This window comes from Vulpes vulpes, chromosome 2 (assembly GCF_048418805.1).
Source record: "Vulpes vulpes isolate BD-2025 chromosome 2, VulVul3, whole genome shotgun sequence".
Taxonomy (NCBI): Eukaryota; Metazoa; Chordata; class Mammalia; order Carnivora; family Canidae; genus Vulpes; species Vulpes vulpes.
In genome coordinates this window covers 163496517-163517936 of record NC_132781.1, presented here as the reverse complement: position 1 = coordinate 163517936, position 21420 = coordinate 163496517, and the positions used below count along the sequence as shown (strand labels likewise).

Sequence of the window (21420 nt, the reverse complement as noted above, 5' to 3'; positions counted from 1 at the left end):
TCATGTCCAGTGTGACAGGAGCAGAGGTGAGATGCCCCTGGGGCGTGGTCCTGAGGACCTGCAGGGACCGGCGGTGGCTGCGGGGACCAGAGCCGGGGGGAGGCCGCGTGGGGAGGCTGCAGGCGTCAGGCCAGAGGCGGCTGGGCAGCGACACCAGCTCGGGGACCTCCCGGGAGGTGCCTTCCCTCCTCCGAGGGGCCCTGCGGTTGAGCAGGATTTTAACGGTGATCACTTGGGGGCTGACACGCACAGGCACATGCACAGCCTCGTGTGACCAGGGGCGACTTTGCCCTGAGCGGGACAAGCTGTCGGTGGGGAGGGAGGGGCTGGATTTGGAGAACCTCGAGGTGCAGTGGAGGCCGGTTCCTGGAGCTCAGGGTGGGCGGCCTGGAGGGCCGGTACCCTGCAGGGCTGGCGCCCGAGGAGCCGCAGAAGATGGGGTGGGCAGGGGGGTGGGCAGCGGAAAGGGACAGAGGGGGAAACGGGCTTGGGACAATGGAAAACCCCCCGTGGGGAGGAGACACTTGGTCGGCCAAGGCTGGAGACTTCAGAAACCCAGTAACCACCGCCCCCATAGAGCATCTACCAGGTGGGCCCCTTCCCCTTGGTGAGGACTGGGTGCGTACATAAAACCAAAACCCCAAACCCAAAGCAGATAGAAGGGCTTCTCTTGTGCATGGAAAACAGCCCCCTTGGCCAGGGGAGTGTTCCCACGGAACGACACCTGCCCGTCCTTCCTCTCTGGCCGGGGTCTGCTGGTGCTGGCAGGTTTCCCCGGGGGGTTCCTTGGGCTCCGTGTGAGTGGACGTGGGTGCTGGGGCCACTGGGTTTCCTCTGGCTGCCGGGGCTGGGTGGGAACACGGGCCACCGCTGAGGCCGGGGATGTGGCAGGAACACAGATGGGCTGGCAGGGCGGCTGGGGTGGGGGTGAACCCGAGAAATCCTGGGTGGAGGCCAGGAGGGCACCCAGTGGCTGTCACCTGCCGCCTGCCTCCGGGTGGGTCCCACAATCCTAAATCAGGGCGCGGAGTACTGGTGGGAGGGTGGCCCTGGGGTTGGCATGATCCTGACCTCGGATCCGAGCCCTGCCTGCTTAGTCACTGTGTGAGCGGGGCGGGCCGTTTGCCTTTCTGAGCCTCTGTGTTCCCGTCCCCAACACGGAACTGTGACCACCTACAGAGAGGACGTCTTTGGGGGCTTGGTACCCGGCAGAGAGAAGATGCTCAGTGGGTGTTCTTTTCCTTTGTCCTGGCAACTCGTCCTTAAGGACCTCACTGTCGGGGGTGGGGTGGGCAGAGGGAGAGCCTGGGTGACAGGGTCACCATGGGGGGGTAAGGGGTGTATCTGAGCGGCAGGGTGTAAGAAGCCTTCCCTGGCACTAGGACGGGCCTGGAGCTGGGGCCACAGGGGTGCCCCACCCTTACCCTGGGCCAGGAGGCCGCAGCCCTTTCCAGTAGAGACGGCCTCTGCTGCAACAACTGGACTCTGCTGTGGTAGCGACAGACGGTATGTGAACAGACGACACGTAAAGCCCTAAAGATGAGCCTTCTCGAATGACCGTGCATGTGCGCCAACCAAACTTTATTTATGGACACGGAAATGTGAATTTCATAGAATTCACAGATCGCGAAATATCATTCTTGCCTTGATTACTTTCCAAACACTCAAGAAACCTAAGAACCATCCTTCGACCTGCAGACCGTACACAAAGAGGCTTGGGCCGGGCTTGCCTTGTGGACCGTCGTTTGCCCGTTTCTGCCCTAGATGACCACGACCACCATCAAGACCTAAGAAATACACGAAGTGCGAACCTCCGAAGAGCAGGCTCTGTCTTCTTGCCCTTTCTCTGGAAATGGATCGCAGGGCCTGGCCCACATTGACGTCCACTCTAAGAGGTGGCATGACCAGGATCATGCCAACCCCAGGGCCACCCTCCCACCAGTACTCCGCGCCCTGATTTAGGATTGTGGGACCCACCCGGAGGCAGGCGGCAGGGACACTGAATGTATTGAGAAGTTAAAAAAATAAGAAAAAAGCAGTAAGACGCGAGAGTCTAGGGTGGATTTAAGGCCCCACAACTAGTGAACGTTTATTGAATGCTCACCGCCCCCCGGGTGCTATCTGTAGATGCTCAAATGCAATATCTCATTTAGTTCTAACAGATGGGGACCCTGAGACCCCCAAATATTGCCACTTGTAAGTTCTCAAGCAGGAGGTAGGCCTCTTGGGGCCTGACTTGCCATCCCAGTGCCTCCCCTTTGTTGCCGCTCAACAATGGGCCTCCCCTAAGATTTGTGGCATCGCTGCCATCTATTATGAGAGTGTTGTTTATTATGATGACCAAGAGAGCCCAGTCTCCCGGTCCCCTTGGCTCTGCATGTGCATCCCAGGTATTCCAGACTCCCGTTTCCTTTGTGGCCCCCGGTCTGCTGTCGCTCGGTGAGCGGGGACGCCGGGCTCCCTCCTACCAGCTCTGGTTCTATTCCTCGAAAAGCCCCTGTTTGGGCAATTACTTCAGTGTCTTTTTGCATGTTGCCCTAACCAACTTATAAAATACGAGTAGATGGGGGACGCCTGGGTGGCTCAGTGGTGGAATGTCTGCCTTCAGCTCAGGGCGTGACCCCGGGGTCCTGGGATCGAGTCCCGCATCGGGCTCCCCACACAGAGCCTGCTTCTCCCTCTGCCTGTGTCTCCACCTCTCTCTCTCTGTGTCTCTCATGAATAAACAAATAAAATCTTAGAAAAAAATAAAGTAAAATAAAATAAAATACGAGTAGAGAAATAGACAAATTGAAGCATGTATATTCATGATATGAAGATTATGTGTCTTAAATATAGGAAACTTATTAATAATAATCATTATTATTTTACATTTTCCTGAGCACCTATTAGACGCCAGGTCCTGTGCTTCGTGTGGATTATCTTCCTGAACCATCACGGCCACCGGCTGCTGGGGCTCTGTCCCCATTCAACAAATGAAGAAGCCGAGGCCCACATACGGGGAGCAACTAGTCCAAGTTGTGCAGTTTTGGGTGGTGTCGCTAAAACACATGGAAAAATCTGATCTCCTGGACTTTGTGACTCTGAAGCCTCAGTCAGGTGCTTGTTGAGCTTATGCTGGGAGGTCAGTTTTGAAGGAAAAGAACGACACCCTCCCCCGCAAATCAGACGCTCAATATTGACAACACACTCCTGTTACAGTTCGCCTAAGGAGCAGGGCATAATTGGGAATTTTATACTTTTTTATTTTTAATCTCCCTGGGGAGAGAAGTCTGTTTTCCCGCAGTTAGGGGAGTAAAACCCTCAAAGTGTTAGGATACACATTTATCTCACCAGCATGATCCCATGTTTGGAAAGAAAAAGCTGAAAGTACATATTCGTATTTATTTAGTCACCATTTGGTCGGGATTTACCGTGTGCCGGGCGGGCAGTATTCTAAACGCCTCGCTTTCATTGAATTTAATCCCTTTTCATCAAAATGGCTCCTTTGGAGAAGGATCCATATTCCTCGTTGAAGTCTATGGAAAGGAAGGTCAAGCAGCTTGGTCAAGTCATGGAGCCAATGAGTGGCAGGTATGGAATTCAAATTTAACTCGGTTTTATTTATTTATTTATTTTTAATTTTTTAAATTTTTTATTTATTTATGATAGTCACAGAGAGAGAGAGAGAGAGAGGCAGAGACACAGGCAGAGGGAGAAGCAGGCTCCATGCACCGGGAGGCCTATGTGGGACTCGATCCCGGGTCTCTGGGATCGCACCCTGGGCCAAAGGCAGGTGCCGAACCGCTGCGCCACCCAGGGATCCCTTAACTCGGTTTTATATTCTGTTTCCCTCTCTCCTGGCTCTGGACCTGTGTCTTTCCCTGTCTCTCTCGGCGTGCACACACACGCGCACACACACATGTGCACACACACACAGAAATAAGATAGGAGCACATCAAGACATCAACAGTGGCTGTCCCTGGATGATAGTAGGCGCGTGTGGTTTTCATCTCCTTTTTAGGTCTTTCTACATATTCCTAACGGTCTATAATGGGCTTCTGTTAAGAAAAATCCACTCGATGATCTTTTTGTACAAGTATATCGTTTTAGAGCCAGCAGGGTACGGGAGTTCTGGTGTGAGGCCACAGAGCCCCTGACCATGGGCCTCTTCAAAAAAATCTGCTAACAAATAAGACGGGGGAGCCAGAGCCTTTGCCTCTTGGAACTGCCTAATCCGTCCTATAATACCTTGCTTTGTAGGAAAGTTCTGTGTGTAAATCCCATAAAATCCCATAATGTGCAGCTGACACTGAGCCTTCCCAGAACAAAATCTGCTAATGATCACTGCTTGCCAGGAGCCTGCAGAAGTGACCAGGCATCTGTCACAACCCCCACGCCCGCCTCCCGCCTAAACCTTTTCTGATAAGGGCTTTTTCCATGAGTTTATGAAAACACTTTGTTCGGATCACGTTGGCTCTTTATTTCGTCCTACTTGTGCGCCGAACGTCTGCAGGACCGGAAGGGGCTGAGGCTAATCCTGAGGTTTGGGACACAGGGAAAACCACAGGTTTGGAAATCCAGCTGTGACCCCCGCCCCCCGCCCGTCCCCACTGCCTCCCTGTGGGGACTGGCCCTTCTCCAAGGCTGCTGCTGCAGGTGAGGGAGGCTGCGCTGCCCGGAGCGGCTCCTGGCAGTGGGCGCTGCCCTCACAGAGCTCGAGTGACTCCAGGCTGGGTTGTTAAGCCCTCTGTGCCTCCACGTCCTCAGGTTGAAAATGAGGGTCGTATTATTTACCCGGCTGGGCCCCCTGATGCTGGAGAGGTGTCCTTCCTCTCCTGTCCTTCCCCCAACATACTGCCCCTGCGTGGGAACCCACTGTTTAGGTTTTCACAGCTCAGGGTTTGAAAGTTTGTGAACTGTAGGTCTGAAAAGACTTACTTTAAAGTTGTTAAAAACAGGACTAAGAATTCCTGTGTACTCTTCACTCATGTGTTAATGTTTTATAGTTGCTTCCATCCATCCATCCATCCATCCATCCATCCATCCACCATCTCTTGGTACTTTTTTTTCCTGAAATTATGTCACAGGCCCAATTACTTGATAGTCCCAAACACTTCGTGTACAGTTTTTAAAAATAAGAACTTCTACCACATAACTACAGTATTTTTAAGAAATATTTTATTTATTTATTTGAGAGAGAGAGAGAGAGAGAGAGAGAGCATGAGTGGGGAGGAGGGGCAAGAGGGAAAGGGAGAAGCAGTGCGGGGCTGACCCCCAGGACTTTGAGATCATGACCTGAGCCAAAGGCCGAGGCTTAACCAACTGAGTCACCTACATGCCCCTATGGTGCTTTTTTTTTTTTTCAAAATCAAGAAATTGATATTGATACAAGACATAATTACATGACAAGACTGTCATGTAATAATCTACAGGCCTTATTCAGATTTTGCCAACTGTGTCACTAAAACCCTTTATAACAAAAGAAAAAAATATTTTTTTTCTAGCCTGGGAACCCCACCAAGGGAACACGTGGAACTTAGTTGTCATGCCTCTTTTGCTCCTACACTCTGCTCTTCTACCTTTCTTTGACTTTCATGACCTTGACATTTTGGAAAAGCACAGTTTGCTATGGGCTGAACTGTGTTTCCCCTAAACTCATATATTGGAGCCCTAATTCCAGTACCATGCAACACAATTATATTTGGAGATGGGACCTTTAAAATGAGGCAGTGAAGATGGTCCTAATCCAGTCTGACTTGTGTTATAAAACGAGAAAATTTGGACACACAAGGAGACCCCAGGGATATAAGCATCCTGGGGAGAGACCATGTGAGGCTGCAGGGAGAAGGTGGTGCAGGGGAGGAAGGAATCTCCTTATTACCCTTGGGTTCTTCTAGCTGCTTTAGGAATTAAACTGATATGAGACAGATTAACAGGAGAGAAAATCAAATTTTGTTACACGTGCATAGAGGCCCATAATGAAATTGAGACCCAATGACCAAGGCAGGCTGTTTTTATACATTTTAGACAAAGAGACGGTAACTTGGTGAGGAATTGGCAGGATAAAGAAAACAGGTGTTTGGGAGCTTTAATTAGCAAGGAATTCTAAGCAAATTTAGGCCAAGGCCCTAAATTAGGAAAAAAAAAAAAAAAAAAAAAAAGAACAACCCAGCATGGTTTGTTCCTATAGCTTTCTCGGCTTTAAAGTCCCTAATTCTAGTGAGAAGGATTGTCTTTTTGCCTCTTAGTACAGAAAGGGTGTTTTTCATGTGGGAGATTGATGTCCTGCTCTCTAGGGGACAGAGAGTGAGTGTCTTTGTGCCACTGATCGTTTTCCAAAGAGCTTCAATTCAAGATAATCAATATGCTGTTGTGGTGCATTTTGGGGTGGCCTGCCTGGGGCCTTACGGTTCCCAACTCTGAAACTGCCCTGGAAGCTCACATACCAAAAGCTGAGCTGGTGACTGGGAGGGAGAAATTGAGTTACTAAATGGGTGTTAAAGAGATCTACAAAGAGAGAAAATAACATAGATCAGAATGAGGACGAACCAGCAGGAAAGAACCAACCAGAGCACATTTCTGCGCCTCCCACTAGACCAGTCCCCCACTCTGGAAACAGATCAGCCCAATATAATGTCTACGCTTCCTTTACCTGGTGAAAAATATTCACTCTTCCTTGTAACAGATTTAAGTCACTTATTACTTGGCTTGTTTGGTTTACACAGATGCAACATTTTTCACTGATTATTGCACAGGCTTCTCCTTGCTGTGCAGCCAGTGAATCTAGGGCATGATGATTTTGGAGAACCATAGGAGGCTAAGCTATTAACCCCTGACTAGAGTATCGTCAAAGTTTGCACGGTGGTATTGAACTCTTGTTCCATCAGCCAAAGAGAGGTTTAGGATTGCCTTTTCTAATCTGTAATCTCTAAAATTTGGGAATAAGACCTTTAATGCAGAATAGAACTTGAAATCGTGACATCCCAGCGGGTTTTCTTGATTCCTTGATGGGCATATTTATGTGGCATAATTTTCTGAGCAAAGGAGCCCAAGTTTGCAATTCAGCTGGCATTTAGGGTGGAGTGCTTAGTGAGAGAAGGAGCCAGGCATCCAGGTCCACATCATCCTGACCATTTAGGTGGGAATACTTTATGTACTTTGCCACATGAAATTTAAAAAAGACCAGCGTGGTTTATAGGCAAGGTTAGATTAGGACCTGTAGCTTTCAAAGTCTGGAAGGTTCCATGACCTTTGCCACTGATAATGTTAACAACCAATCTATCTCTATTTGTCATGTGGTCCTGTCAGTCTCTGAGAACTGAACAGGTTGAGAAATAGCTGATATAGGAGGCCTATGGTTGGTTCTGGCAGCAAGAAGGCTTAGTGTTGTCACCCTGCCAAGTAAGTCCCGACTTTTGATCCCCCCAAATATAGTCTGTGGTATTGGGCAATCTAATGAGGGGGGCAGTTGTGATATCCCACGTCATACAAGGCTGATCTGCAGAAACATTTGGCGATTTGGCAAATGTCTGTGCTAGTTATTTTTAATCTCCTTGCTAAGTTTGAAGATGCCATTGTCAGCATCAAGCCACGGGGTCTGGTTGCAGTACAGTCCTGGCTTGTCTCCCAGGAGAAGTCCGGTGGCATGTCTGTCTTCAGAGCAAAGGGAATCATTTTCAGCTATTGTTTTTACTCTGACAAGGGCTAGACCTTGAGCTTTTGTAGAGGTTTTCTGGTGCCCAAATAACTCTTCAGGGAGAAGGCTATGTGACATTCTCCTGGTCGTGGATTCCATACCTGTGGCCCATCTGTCTTCCATGCTCCATACCCCAGGTATTCACACGGGCAGCAACGAAGATCGGGTCCGGTTCTTTGCATTATCTGAATGTTGACATAGCCGACAATCGGACTGCGTAGTTAACGTGGCCAGCTTTGGTAAACTGGCATAAAGGAGTATTTGGTTTGTGCCTGGCCTGCTGAAAAAGAGAAGGTCAGTAAGATCAAGACGCAGGCTGGAAAAGATCTCATAGGCTGACAGAGGAAGGTAGATGGATGGAGACCAGTACTCCCCAGTCAGCCTTCTGTTAAGTGACTTAAAATGTGAAAAAGTATTCAAAAGGAAGTTTCTTTTTTTGTTTTTAATATCATGGAGTCTGTAAGATGAGAAGGGTAGATGAAGGAGAAGTTTCTTGATCCGTGCTCTTAGGAAAAACTGTCTCCATGGTGATGTGATCTGCCTCTGGGGCCTGGGACTCGGCCCTGGAAATCCTTATTTTCAGGTCCCCTGTAAGAGTTGTCTCCCAGTTGCCTTGAGGGGAATAATCTAGGTCTATGTTAGTGCAGCTCGCACGAATCCAGGAGGATTTTTCTTTTATTCTGATGGTAGTGTAAGCGGTCAGTAGTGCCTCAGAGGGTCCTTCCTAGGGAGGTGAAAGTCTGTTTTCTTCTAAAGATCTTCATGTGCACCCGGTCCCTAGGGGAAGGGGTGACGAGCCTCATCAGGTCGTGGAAGCCAGGCCTCTTTTGCCTCTTACTGGTATGCTGCAAGCGTACCAGCTAGTCTTGTACATGATTACCTACAGAATCTGATTGTTCACTTAATCCCCAAATGAAAAGTTTAGAGATGCCCATGGGCATTGGACCATCAAACATTGTTTCAAAAGAAGTCAAGTCATATCTCCTATTTGAAGATTCCCAGATCTTAATAAGGGCCAAGGACAATGGTTCTGGCCATTTAAGACTGGTTTCTTGACAGATATTTCCTAAATTCCTTTTGATGTCTAGATTTTTAAGTTTCATTTGACCTGATAACTGAGGCTGGCATAGGGTATGGAATTTTATTTTATTTTATTTTATTTTATTTTATTTTATTTTATTTTATTTTATTTTATTTTATTTATTTTTTTTAGGGTATGGAATTTTAATGAGTACCCCCCAATTTTTGTAATTAAGTGATTTATCTCTGCTAAAGTATATTCCTTCGTCTGACTCAGTCCAAAAAGGAATGCTAAAACGAGGAAAGATCTCAGGTATTAAATTCTTTTTTTAAAAACATTTTATTTATTTATTAGAGACAGAGAGAGAGAGAGAGGCAGAAACACAGGCAGAGGGAGAAGCAGGCTCCATGTAGGGAGCCCGACGTGGGACTCGATCCTGGGTCTCCAGGATCACGCCCTGAGCTGAAGGCGGCGCTAAACCGTTAAGCCACCGGGGCTGCCCAGGTATTAAATTCTTGACCATTGTGGTGGCATCAGGACATCCAGTTGGATAGCATTCCATTTATCCGCTACACCTGCAGACAACAATCAAACAATGAGAACAGCCCAGTGCAGAGGGCAAATCTATAAAATCCATTTGATATGTCAAAAAGGACAGTGTAGGTCAAAAAGGGTAAACTGATTTCTTCCAGAAATCTGGTGACATTTGCAAGTGGCATACTGGGAAATAATTTGGCCAGAAATTTTGTGGATGCCAGGGCAAAACCGATTGTCTTTTAGTTTCTTAACTACCCCCTGTTTGCATGTATGTCCTTTTGGGCGGGAGATAAGTACAAGGCAAAGGGTTACAAGGAAAGGGGCCAGGGAGTCCTCTGGCCCGGGGTGGAATCCCTCAGATAATTGTTTGGCGCCCTTTGGGGCCCGAGTGTCTTTCTCAGATTGTGGGGCATTTGCCTCATAATGAATAATATCACTCACAGATGAAGGCAGAGTCAGAAATTGGGTGGAGAAAGGATGAGGAGGTCCATTCGGGGCTGCATACTTAGCAGCTCTGCGCGTTTTCCTGGTAGGGCTGAGCGGGCACCATGGCAGTTTCAGAAGGGGGCGAATAGCTTGTGGTAGGTCAGCCACGAGATGCCCGCGAGCAGTGGGAGGGCCCGCAGAAGTGAATCCCCGGGATTTCCAAATTTCGCCAACAGCAAAGCCAACTTGGAGTCTGTAAATAGCCGTTTTCCTTTCTGCCAACGTGCAGGCTCTAGTAAGAGCTGGGGGCTCAGCCACTTGGGCTGTAGGTGAGTAAGGAATGAGCCTCCAGTGATTCATGCGGGGAAATTATAGCACAACCAATTATTATGCTTCCTTGGAGATTTTGTTTATCACAGAACAGAAGTACGTCTGGATTGTCCGGAGGGATGTCTGAGAGGTCCGCTAGTGGCGTTGAGACCGTGTCTGTGGTTGTGAGGCAGTCGTGGGGAATAGAGTGGGGCTCTCCAGCGTCAGGAGACGGAGTAAGGCAGCCGGATGTAAAGGTTACCCTGATGGAAGCTGATGGAAGGGTTAGTGAAATGAGGCTGTTCGTAAGTGGTCTGAGGCCGTGTAGAGAGGCGCTGTGTCCTACGAACTTGCAAGAGAGCAAGGCCCGCACGGGGAACACACAGGTGGTGGGGGGTCCTTGGCTTTGTCAATCAAGGTGGCAGCTTCAGCCACTGCACATAGCATAGGAACATATGTGATACCACAGGGTCTAGTTGGCATGAGAAATACGCTAATAGGCCATGTCAGAGAGGCTGCAGTTTGTTCTAGAATGCCCACAGCAATGCCATTATTGTCATGGCAATGTAAGTGAAAGGGCTTGTCAAAATTAAGTTACGCCAAGAGCCACGGGGTGTGGACGGAGCTAATTTGAAGGCTTCAAAGGAGACTCATGCCTCTGGAATCCAGGAAATAGACTCTAAGGTGACATCAGAGAGAACAGCAAGCAAAGGTTTGGTAAAAACTGCAAAATTAGGAATCCACTGGTGGCAGTAGCTGGTGACCCCTAAAAATTTCTGGAACTGTTTTCTCGTTTTGGGGAGAGGGGTGGACAGGACTGACTGAAGGCATTTTGGGGTGAGCTTTTCACATCCTAAGCAGAGAACAGTTGTTGGCACTCATTGGAGTTTAGATCTACGGGCTTCATGGCCTCGTCCAGCTGGTGCCGGCAGGAGGACGGGGGAATCCAGAAGAGCTCCCTGCTTAGTTCGAGTACAGAGTAAAAGGTCATCAACATATTGCACCAGCGTGGAACCTTGAGTAAGGGTTATAGAGTCTAGATCGGCTTTAAGGACTTGGGAAAGCATTGAGGGAGATTCACAGTATGTTGCGGTATGTGAATCTGGGTTAACTGTCTCCCTCTAAACATAAACGCAGAAAAGAAAAATTGTGAATCAGGGTTCAGTGGGATTGAAAAAAAAGCTGGAGAGGTCTATTTCTGTAAACCAGGCTGCTTCATCAGGAATGATGTATCAGCTGTGTTGGGGACTGCAGCTACTAAGGTGTCACAAAAGACCTTATTGCCCCCAGGTCCTGCATGAATCCATAAACTTGGTCTCCCTCCAAGTCAAATTTGCCTGCTTTCTTCACTGGCAAGGTTGGGGTGTTCCAGGGCGGGAGAGTAGAGACAACGCTGCCCTGTTGCAGGAGAGTCTATTATAGGCTCAATTCCTTGCACCTGTATTTTTGGAAAGAGGGTGCAGAGCCACTAATCAAAATGTTTTCTTTTCCAAGAAATGTTCATACACTCCCCACTTCATAACAATCCAGCTTCACTTGCATGTGTAACCCAAAGACTGATTGGGACATCTTTGAGCTTTTTTCTTTTTTTTTTTTAAGATTTTATTTATTTATTTGAAAGAGAGAGAACACAAGTGGAGGGGAGAGGCAGAGGGAGAGGGAGAAGCAGGTTCCTCGCTGAGCAGGGAGCCCAATATAGGACTCGATCCCAGGACCCTGAGATCATGCCCTGAGCTGAAGGCAGATGCTAAACTGACTGAGCCGCCCAGGTGCTTTTAAATTTTAAATTTTTTCTAAAAATATTTTATTTATTTATTCATGAAAGACACACACACAGAGAGGCAGAGACACAGGCAGAGGGAGAAGCAGGCTCCATGAAGAGAGCCCGATGTGGGACTCGATCCCAGGACCCCAGGATCACGCCCTGGGCCAAAGGCAGAAGCTTAACCGCTGAGCCACCCAGGCGTCCCCCCCCACCTTTTAATTTAAATAAGTTCTACACTCAACTGACAACCATGAGGTCAAGAGTCCATGCTCTACTGATTGAACTAGCCAGGTGGCCCTGATTGGGACATCTTGAAAAGTCTTCCCTTCTTTTTTTTTTTTTTAAAGTCTTCCCTTCTTTAGAGGAATTTGGAACAGAAGTAGGAAGAAAGTAGGAAAATGGGGACTTGGTCTGATAAGAAACAAGAACACCCTCCTCACTGTGATTTATAGATGCATTAAATTTACATAACAGATCTCCACCAAGAAGGTTTGCAGGTGAGCAGTGGCGTGCTAGAAAGGCCAGGTGAGGGAGAGGAGGCTAACAGATGGATACTGGGCCGGGCTGAGGTCTGGGCCGTGGGATAGGTCGCCCTGAGAATGAGAGCCTGGAACGATCGATCAGAGGTGGCCGGTGGAGACAAATCCTCTGAATCAATGCTAGAGAAAGTCACACCCATATCAGCTATGAAATCCAGTTCCCGTTCCTCTATTTAAGTTTTATGATGGGCTCTGTGTGACTTAAGATTGGCTGGCCCTCTCATTTTTGGGGGTGGGTCTGGGGTTTAGGAGAATTGCTTTTTAGACTTTCTCTTTTCTTAAGTGTGGGACAATTTCTCTTCCAATGTCCTCAGTTTTTTGTTTTTGTTTTCATTTTGTTTTGTTTTGCAATGTCTGCAATTGTCTGGAGGCAAACAGGGAGGTCTGTGAGGGGACTTCAAGTTATTCCGAGTCAAGATGCAAAGTGTGAATTGTTGCTTTTAGTAAGCTCTTTTCAAAGGACTGGGTAGCTGCCCCCATTACCCTTAGTGGTCGTCCAGTATAACCCATGACGTGATTGTGGATTTGTCTTGAATATCAGGGAGGAAATTTCCCATTAAAGCAGAAATGAAAAAAAAAAAAAAATAAAGCAGAAATGAGAAGATCTCTATGTTCTGGGGCTTCCAGATTTAATGCAACGTGCTTTTGAAAAGTTTGTGCAAACTGTTCAACAGAGGCTTTCGGGTGTTTCCCCTTTTTTCTGAGGGTATATTTCAGCCTGAGACCAATTAACTTTGAGAGGAAAGCCCTCCTTGAGTGGCCCTATTAACCCGGAAATATCAGCCTTGGGGAGAGCCGGCTCCCGGGGAGTCGTGGGAGGGCGAGGAGGGCTCTGGCCATGTGTCCCCAGCGCGGGGTGTTTCTCCAGGGACCATCCTGCAGTCATGGGCTGGAAGGACTCCCCCGGAAGCCGGTCAAGCTCTCTGTGAGTGGGGCTGTGCATTGGTCGTTCTGGTTCCTCTCCAAATTTGGTAGATACTCTGAGAGAGGAGCTAACAGGTCTCTGCTGTCCAGGGGACATGAACTCTTAGCGGTGAGGGTCTGTAAAGGACATTGCATAGGAATGTCTGAAACTGGCAGAGCTTGATCACAAAGCCCTGAAAAATATGAGGAATTACGAGGCACCGCAAAACGAGCTTTATTGCCCTTCCTTGGGGCTCTTACGAGATTGACTTCCTGACATTCAGCATGTGCACAAGAAACCTGTATTCCCAGAGCCTGGAGATCCGGCCCAAGTGCTCTCTGCAAAGCCGGGAAGGCAAGGGAACTTCATATTGGCAGCTGGTTCTTTGAGGGTTCTTCTGGGGACGTGGGGGTTTTAGGATTTAAGGAAACTGGTTGAGAAGCTGAAGTTGGGTTTGAAAAGGGGAGGTCGAGACCAGGGGCCCAGAGACCCAAAAGCCTAAAGACCTTTTGGAGGGTCAGGCACGGGAAGTTGGGGATAAAGGGAGGTGTAAGAAGAGGGTTTATGTCAGATTTGGGTTTTGCTTTTTCTTCTGACTTCTGTTCTTTCATTTTATGAAGGGATTCCCGTTATAGTTTTTTGGGTATTTTCCTTTCAATTTGATCTTCCCATGAATACCAAGAAGGCAACTGCTTGGCATGAGAGCTGTCTAAAAAAATTTTAGAGGTGTCTCCCATCTCCCAGGAAGACATGAGGCGTTAATCTGTGACACCAGACGGGGGCTACTGGATAGCGACTTCCTAGCATTAACACGCAACGAAAGGTGAGACGACAAAGGCCCTGATGGGCTGAGACCTCTCATGACAAAATGCCCCTGATGCTCGTAACTGTCTGTCTCAGCTCCCTGGTCTATGTGACTGGCCACCGAGGTGCCCTTGGGTAAGTGTACCCTCTGGATGGCAGAGACCAGAGAGGATGTTCTCGCTGGTCGCAAAGCCAAGCTCTTAGGACACAGAACAAGACCAAAGGAGAAACCTCATCTGCTTTTTTTTTTTTTTTTTTTTTTTGAGAGGGAGGGGAGGAGAGAGAGAGACAGACAGACAGACAGATGGGTGGGGAGGGGCAGAGGGAAAGGGAGGGAGAACCTTAAGCAGGTTCCACATCCAGCACGGAGCCTGATGTGGGGCTCGAGCTCATGACCCTGAGAGCATGATCTGAGCCAAAACTAAGAGTTGGATGTTTAACCCACTGAGCCACCCAGGCGCCCCTCGTCATCAGGTTTTTTTTTTTTTAATTTTTATTTATTTATGATAGTCACAGAGAGAGAGAGAGAGGCAGAGACACAGGCAGAGGGAGAAGCAGGCTCCATGCACCGGGAGCCCGACGTGGGACTTGATCCCGGGTCTCCAGGATCGCGCCCTGGGCCAAAGGCAGGCGCCAAACCGCTGCGCCACCCAGGGATCTCTCGTCATCAGGTTTTTACGGAGCGGACCCACAGCAAAGTTTGTCTAAATCGACGCAGGTCTGATGAGCCCCATGCACTCACCAGGCGGGGAGGTGGGCCCGAGCAGCAGCCTTACAGGGTCTGTGCCTGCCTTCTGTCCTACGGCCATTCCTTTTAATGACAAACGACACCAAAGACAAAGGAAAACGGAGGCCGTCTCTGCGAGGAGCTGTAACCGAGGAGTACTGTACCCAATTTTTTTTTTACCAAGAGTGGCTAAGCCCCAACTAGTTCTGCTAGATGTTATCCTGCTAATCTAAATTCAGGGAGAGGAAAACAAGAGTCTCACCATTCTCCATCCACTGGACCCCACAGACAGATGGTCGGAAATCTCACCTTTTGTCGGCTGGATGTCACATGTCCCAGGATCTCTGGGGCCGAGGCAGTGTTCAGGGCAAGCGTGTCCAGCGGGTTAAAGGATCCTGCCAACTGCACCAGTTATAGGGGAGGGCGAGATCTTACTCCTTCCCCCCTGGGTTGTACTAGCTGATTTAAAAATTAAATTGATAGGAGATACAGTAAGAGGAGAGAAAACCAAAGCTTTCTTACACGTGCAGAGGCCCGATAATGAAATTGAGACCCAAAGACCAGACGGGGCAGGCCGTGTTTATACCTCTTAGACAAAGGGACGATAACTGGGTGAGGAAGTGACAGGATAAAAGGAAGCTGGTGCTTGGGAGCTTTAGTTAGCACAGAATTCTGAGCAAATTTAGGCTGAGGCCCTAGACTAGGAAAAAAACCAGCACGGAGCGTTTCTACAGTTTTCTTGTCTTCAAAGTCCCTAACTTGGGGGATCCCTGGGTGGCTCAGCAGTTTGGCGCCTGCCTTCAGCCCAGGGCATGACCCCGGGGTCCTGGGATCAAGTCCCGCGTCGGGCTCCCTGCAGGGAGCCTGCTTCTCCCTCTGCCTGTGTCTCTGCCTCTCTCTCTGTGTGTGTGTCTCTCATGAATGAATAAATAAAATCTTAAAAAAAAAAAATTAAAAAAAAAAAAGTCCCTAACTCTGGTGAGGAGGATGTCTTTTTGCCTCTTAGTGCAAGGAGGGTGTTTTTCACGTGGGAGATTGGTGTCCTGCTCTCGGGGGGACGGAGGAGGGTCTGAGCTCCTTGTGCCACCCATCGTTTTCCAAGGAGCTTCAGTTCAAGATAATCCGTCCGCCACTGCCGCTGTGGTACACTTGGGGTGGCCGGCCTGGGGCCTCGGGCGGCCACCCGTAAGCCAAGGAGAGGGGCTTCGGGAGAAACCAAACCTTGACCAGGACTGTGAGAAAGTTAATCTCAGTTGTTTCAGCGCCCCTGCCTCTGAGATTTTGTTACGGCGCCAGCGCAGGGTAAGACCCAGGTTAGGTACTTTGTTGGGATTTTTTATTTTTTTTATTCTTTAAGATTTAAACAAAACAATTAATTTGAGAGAGAGAGAGAGGAGAGAGAGAGCTCGAGCAGGGAGGAGGGGCAGAGGCAGAGGGAGAAGCAGAAGCCCCACTGAGCAGGGAGCCCGATGCGGGGCTCGCTGTGAGACTGAGCCACCCAGGGGCCCCGGGTCACTTACTTTGTAAACCAAGTCTCTCGGCTTGGTCCTAGGTCATTCTTCACGGTCTCTTCTTGCCACCCCAGACACCCTGGGCGCTTCCTCCAACTAAAACAGAAAACTCTTCCCACGTGCCAGCCGGCGCTAAGGGCTTGGCCCGCACGATTCTCGGAATCAGCCCACTGAGGTGTGTATCCTGTTATTAAGCTCTTTTTACAGATGAAGAAAACGGAGCACGGAGGCGCTGAGGTCACGCAGGGGCAGGCGCCGTCGGTTGGGCCACCGAGCCTGCGGGTGGGGGAAAGGGACACTAATTGGAGCGAGTTCCTGAAGCACAGCCACCGAGGTGACCCTCCCACCACTACGGTCCCCTACATCTGGGGCCAATGCTGGTGGGGGACGCGCATCTGCATTTGTACTTCGGGGCGACAGCGGACTCAACGCTACTTCCAGGGAAGCCGCTCTCAGAACTGCTCCCCCCACGTGGGCCCTTCTCTCCTTCTGGGAGCCTGCTGGGGGGACGATGGCTACTGTCGATCGCCGATCTCCTGTGCACTCGTTTCTGTTCTAGGAGATTTAGGAATATAATTCATCCGATGCTCAGGGTGCCTGGGCGGCTCCGTCGGTTGAGCATCCGACTCTTGATCTCAGCTCACGTCTTCATCTCAGGGGTGTGCGTTCCAGCCTTGGGTTGGGCTCCACGCTGGGTATGGAGGCTCCTTTAAAAAAAAAAGTTCATTTAGGGGCAGCCCGGGTGGCTCAGCAGTTCAGCGCCGACTTCAGCCCAGGGCATGACCCTGGAGACCCGGGATCGAGTCCTGCATCGGGCTCCCTGCATGGAGCCTGCTTCTCCCTCTGCCTCTCTCTCTCTCTCTCTGTGTGTGTCTCATGCATAAATAAATAAAAAATCTTAAAAAAATAAAAGTTCATTTAATGTTTCTAACAACCCAATATAAGAGGCAGGTACAGACAGATTGACAGATAAAGAAGGCAGGGGGGAAATAACCTGTCCAAATCTTACATGAGATTGGGAGCCTCTCGAGGGTGGGGCTGAGTGGCTTTGTGGGCATGTGACCCATGCTCTCACACGGGACCCCACACTTAGAAGGCCCCCCACACTTGGTTTGATGCTCCACTATAGCCATTTTGAAATCCTTAATCATTTTTCTAGTACAAGGGGGATGTATTTTCATTTCACAGGGCAGCAGCCAGTCCTGTGTCTGGCTCCTATGACTTCGCACTTATTTCTGCTCTGCACCCAAGGAGGACGGCCATTGGAGCGCCAGAAACGCGTATTTATTTGCTTTGGTGGCCCTCCCCAGCCTGGGGATTAGGAGGGGGTGGGAATCCTCTCCTGTCCACAGAGCCTGGCACGGTGGAAATGAGCAGGAAATGTTTGTTGAACAAATTGAGCAATGAATCAACTATTGATTCAACCAGGACAAAGAAGGGCCGCCTTCCAAGATGGGGGTTCCCCCGCCAAGCCTGGCCTGCCAGGAGCAGCCACCTGCCACATTTAGGTCTCACCTGCCCCCAGATTCAGACTGGGGCAAAGGGAGAGGGCTGTGATCTGGAAAGGGAGGCCTGCCTCCGAGAAGGGAACAAAGGCTTCTGTTGTGGACAGGCCAGGGAGTTACCTAAGCTCCCAGTCGCCTAAGCTGTGAGCACACCTCCTCCCCGAGGCAGCCCAGCTTCAAAAAGCCCATCTGCTTCCTGGCTTCCGACACACAGATGTGCTGTTTTTAAATTTAATCTTATTTAAAAAAATTAAATTATTTATTTTTCAGACGTGGGTTTTTAAAATTTAACTTTATTTAAAAAAATTTAAATTATTTATTTTTTAGATGTGGGGTTTTTAAGAACAGCTTTGTTGAGATTTCTTTTTATGGCTAAACAATATTCCAGCATATGGGTGGACCACATTTTCTTTTCCCTTCTTAAGCTGATGGCCACTTTTTGGTTATGGTGCGTAATGCTAGGAACACTCGCAGATGCGATTTTGTGTGGACATATGTCTTCACTTCTCTTGGGTGTGTGCCTGGGAGCAGAATCACTAGGACACATGGGAACTCCATGTTTGAGGCCCCCGATGGGTTAATAAAAGACCAAGAGTCCTTCACCGGCCACGTTGGCCTGGTGCCCAGACCCCTGCCAAGTTTCAGATCCCTCACTTGTATGGTGGGAAATGACTCACCCAATAAATATTTATTGAACACCTACTATGGGCTGGGCCCTGCTCTAGGTGCTGGGGTCACAGCCTCCGCAGGGGCTCCACACTGGATTTGCAGTAGGTCTGCACCCTGTCCTCCAACCTCGCACGTGGTGGGGACACCGAACCCACGGGTCACAAGCAACTTCGCACTTGCAGGGATGTCCTATAGGAGAAGGTGGGGTACAGCACGCAGGTAAGCGGGGCTGGGGAAACTATACTGGATGGGAGAAGACCACCCGGGGTCCCTGTCCCCCATGCCCTCAGGCGACACTGTCCCCACGGGACCAGTCACCTGGAGGGAGTGGGCTGCGTGTGTCTTGCGCTCCCCCTACCTGGGGGCTGGCATCGGGGCCCTGCGGGGGTTCCTTATGTTTTCTACGTCCCCAGCTGACAGCCAGACCGGTTCAAATCCTACGGTAGTGACATGAAAGGTGGCCCCCGGCAAGATATGTCCACACGGGAATCTCCAGAGTGTCATAATTTGGGGAAAAAAAGGTGTTTGCAGATGTGATGAAACTAAGATTCTAGATCATTCTTGATCACCCAGATGGGCTCCGAATTCCATGACAAGCGTCCTTGGGGGAGAAGAGCGGTGCCCGGGGAGGAGGTCGGGGCTGCAGAGGGGCAGCCACAAGCCAGGGGACACCCGGGCTCACCAGAGGCGGGAGGAGGCCAGAGGGAAGCTCCTCGGGAGACCTCGGAGGCGGCGTGGGGCCGCTCACACCTCCGTGGCGGCCTCTGCAATCGCGAGAGAAGGAATTTCTGCTGTTTTAAGGCAAGTTGGTGGTGATTTGTGGCAGCAGCCGCAGGAGGTTGGTACACCTGCCTCCTCCCCCCCCTCGCCCCCAAGGCCACCCTAGCGGAGGGCAGGCTGCAGCTCCCGAGCCTGGGCGTCCGCATCTGTGAAACGGGGAAGCTTCTGGGTTCAGGGCCACGTAGGGGTATGGGGGGAAGCTCCCCGACGAAGGCCCAGCACCCCGTGGGCCTCTCACTTGGGAGCGAGCCCTGGAAGCTCTATTACCAAACAGTTCTGGTCCCAACCAGTCCTGCCTCCTGCAGGGACACGAAAGGACTTTAGAGACCCCCTCGCCCGCCTCCCCGTGTGATTTGTCACACCTAAGTCAGGACCCTGGCTCATCGGGGCGACTGAGGCTGCGTTGTACGGTGCCAATGAGCCCTTGTGATGCCATCTGTACCCTGCGAGTGGCGGGCTCTCACAATGGCCAGAGTGTGGGAATTAGTGGGGACGACCCCAAAGGTGTCATCTTTGACGCCCATTAGAGGGGTGGCGGGATCTCACACGCGGTCAGAACACGGGCTCTGGGTCAGGCTCCCTGCTCAGCCACTTCACCTGCTGTGGGATCCTGGCCAAGTTCCTCGGTTTTCTGACCCGTAAGATGGGCACCGTATTCATTCGGCTGCTGCTGGCCCGGGTGTTTGGAAATGCTTAGGTCGGCGTTAGAGGCTGTTGTTGTTAGAGACCTCTCCAGCCCAAGGAAGAGGGTGCTCCTCTGCATCTGAAGTCTAACCAGATTCCCACTCGCCCCCTCCCAGCGTCCAAGGGGAAGCTTGTTCCCCAGAGGGTTCTGGGCCGCACACTGCTTGGGTTTTCCCCAGTCCACACCCCGAAGGCTGGGAGATGTCGGGGAGCGCTCTGGCCCTTGCCAGCGTGCCTGGGTCTCTGCCGCTGGGAGCCTCCCTCAGCCTCAGGCTGTGAGCCCTCCCAGGCCAGGGACCGAAGTGCTGCCTCGGCCCAAATATCAAGTCACACACCCCATTTTCTCAAGGGCCCCACCCCCTGAATTCTTAGAATTCTTGGCTCTGGGAGTGTCAGCAAGGGGTTGGCCTCCCAGGGCTGGGTTGGGGCTGGGTCCTCTGGTACACCAGGGGGCTCAGGCTGCAGTCCTGGGAGTGGGATGGAGTGGGCAGGGGGGTGGGGGGAGTAGGGTGGAGTGGGGAGGGAATCCGGGACAAGGATTCCCATGGGGCCAGGGCTTCCCAGCAGGGCTGAGGCCCCAGAGCAACCATGCAGGGGGTACAGCCCAGCCAACGCAGCCCAGCCGATGAGGCACCAAGTGCGGGAGGGGGCCTGGGGATGGAGGGACGCGGGGCCTGGGGACGGAGGGACGTGGGGCCTGGGGACGGAGGGACACCGGGCCCCTCCAGGAGACAGCGGCCCACACCGCTGCCCACTGTACCATGTTCTCGTCCTTAGGATGGCGTCCCTAATGTCACCCCGCAGCCCCGGGGCACCCCCAGGAGACTCTCCGGGTGTCTGGGGAAGACGGGGTGAGGCCCCAGCCCAACAGGATGCCCTGTCCTCACGGCCCCGTGGGGACCTCGGTGGCCACGTCCAGGGAAGCTCTGATCTGCCCCCCAGAGCGCCCTGTATGGCTTTTGCCGCCAGCGTCTGTTTTGGGATCTCAGTTCAAAACCCGGCGGTGTTCCGTGACGTCCCACGTGCCCCCTTCCAGAGAGGCGCCTACCCATGGGCTCAGGGGCAGCGGGCTAGCTTCCGAGAGGGTCTTTCTGTGGGGCGGGGAGTCCCCGGGGTAAGGTGCCTTCTGCCCACATGATCGTCCATTCATCTGTCCATCTGTCCGTCCACCCATCGGTAGGCTGAGCCCTCTTGCGTCCTGGTGTGCGAAGTGTGGGCGAGCTGATTAGGGACCAATCAGCCACTCGGTGTTGCCGTCTGTGCAGAGGGGGCGACGCGAGGACCTAGCTCCCGGGGTGCTCGCCCGCACGAAGCAGATTCAGACCGCCGGGCCCGCTCCCTGTGGGCACGAAACTACGGTTGGACCTCGTTCATTATTGTCGTTGTGGATGTTACTATTATTCACTTTTTAAAAGATTTTATTTCTTTGTTTGAGAAAGAGGCAGAGAGCCGGGGAGGAGCCCAGGGAGGGGATGGGCAGCGACCGCGCTGAGCGTGGAGCCCGACTCGGGCCCGGTGCCACGACTGGGGGATCATGCCCTGAGCTGAAACCAGGATTCCC

At 50.9% G+C, this 21420-nt stretch overlaps 1 protein-coding gene across 1 annotated transcript in view; it reads left to right on the top strand.

Moving 5' to 3' along the window:
- The first annotated feature begins 20447 nt into the window (after positions 1 to 20447).
- LOC112929697 (arylacetamide deacetylase-like 4) overlaps positions 20448 to 21420 on the top strand; it is a 28505-nt gene continuing 27532 nt past the window's right edge. Inside the window, exon 1 of the mRNA XM_072745290.1 lies at positions 20448 to 20496. Coding sequence (XP_072601391.1) covers positions 20448 to 20496 — 49 coding nt within the window. The remainder of the gene's footprint in view (positions 20497 to 21420) is intronic.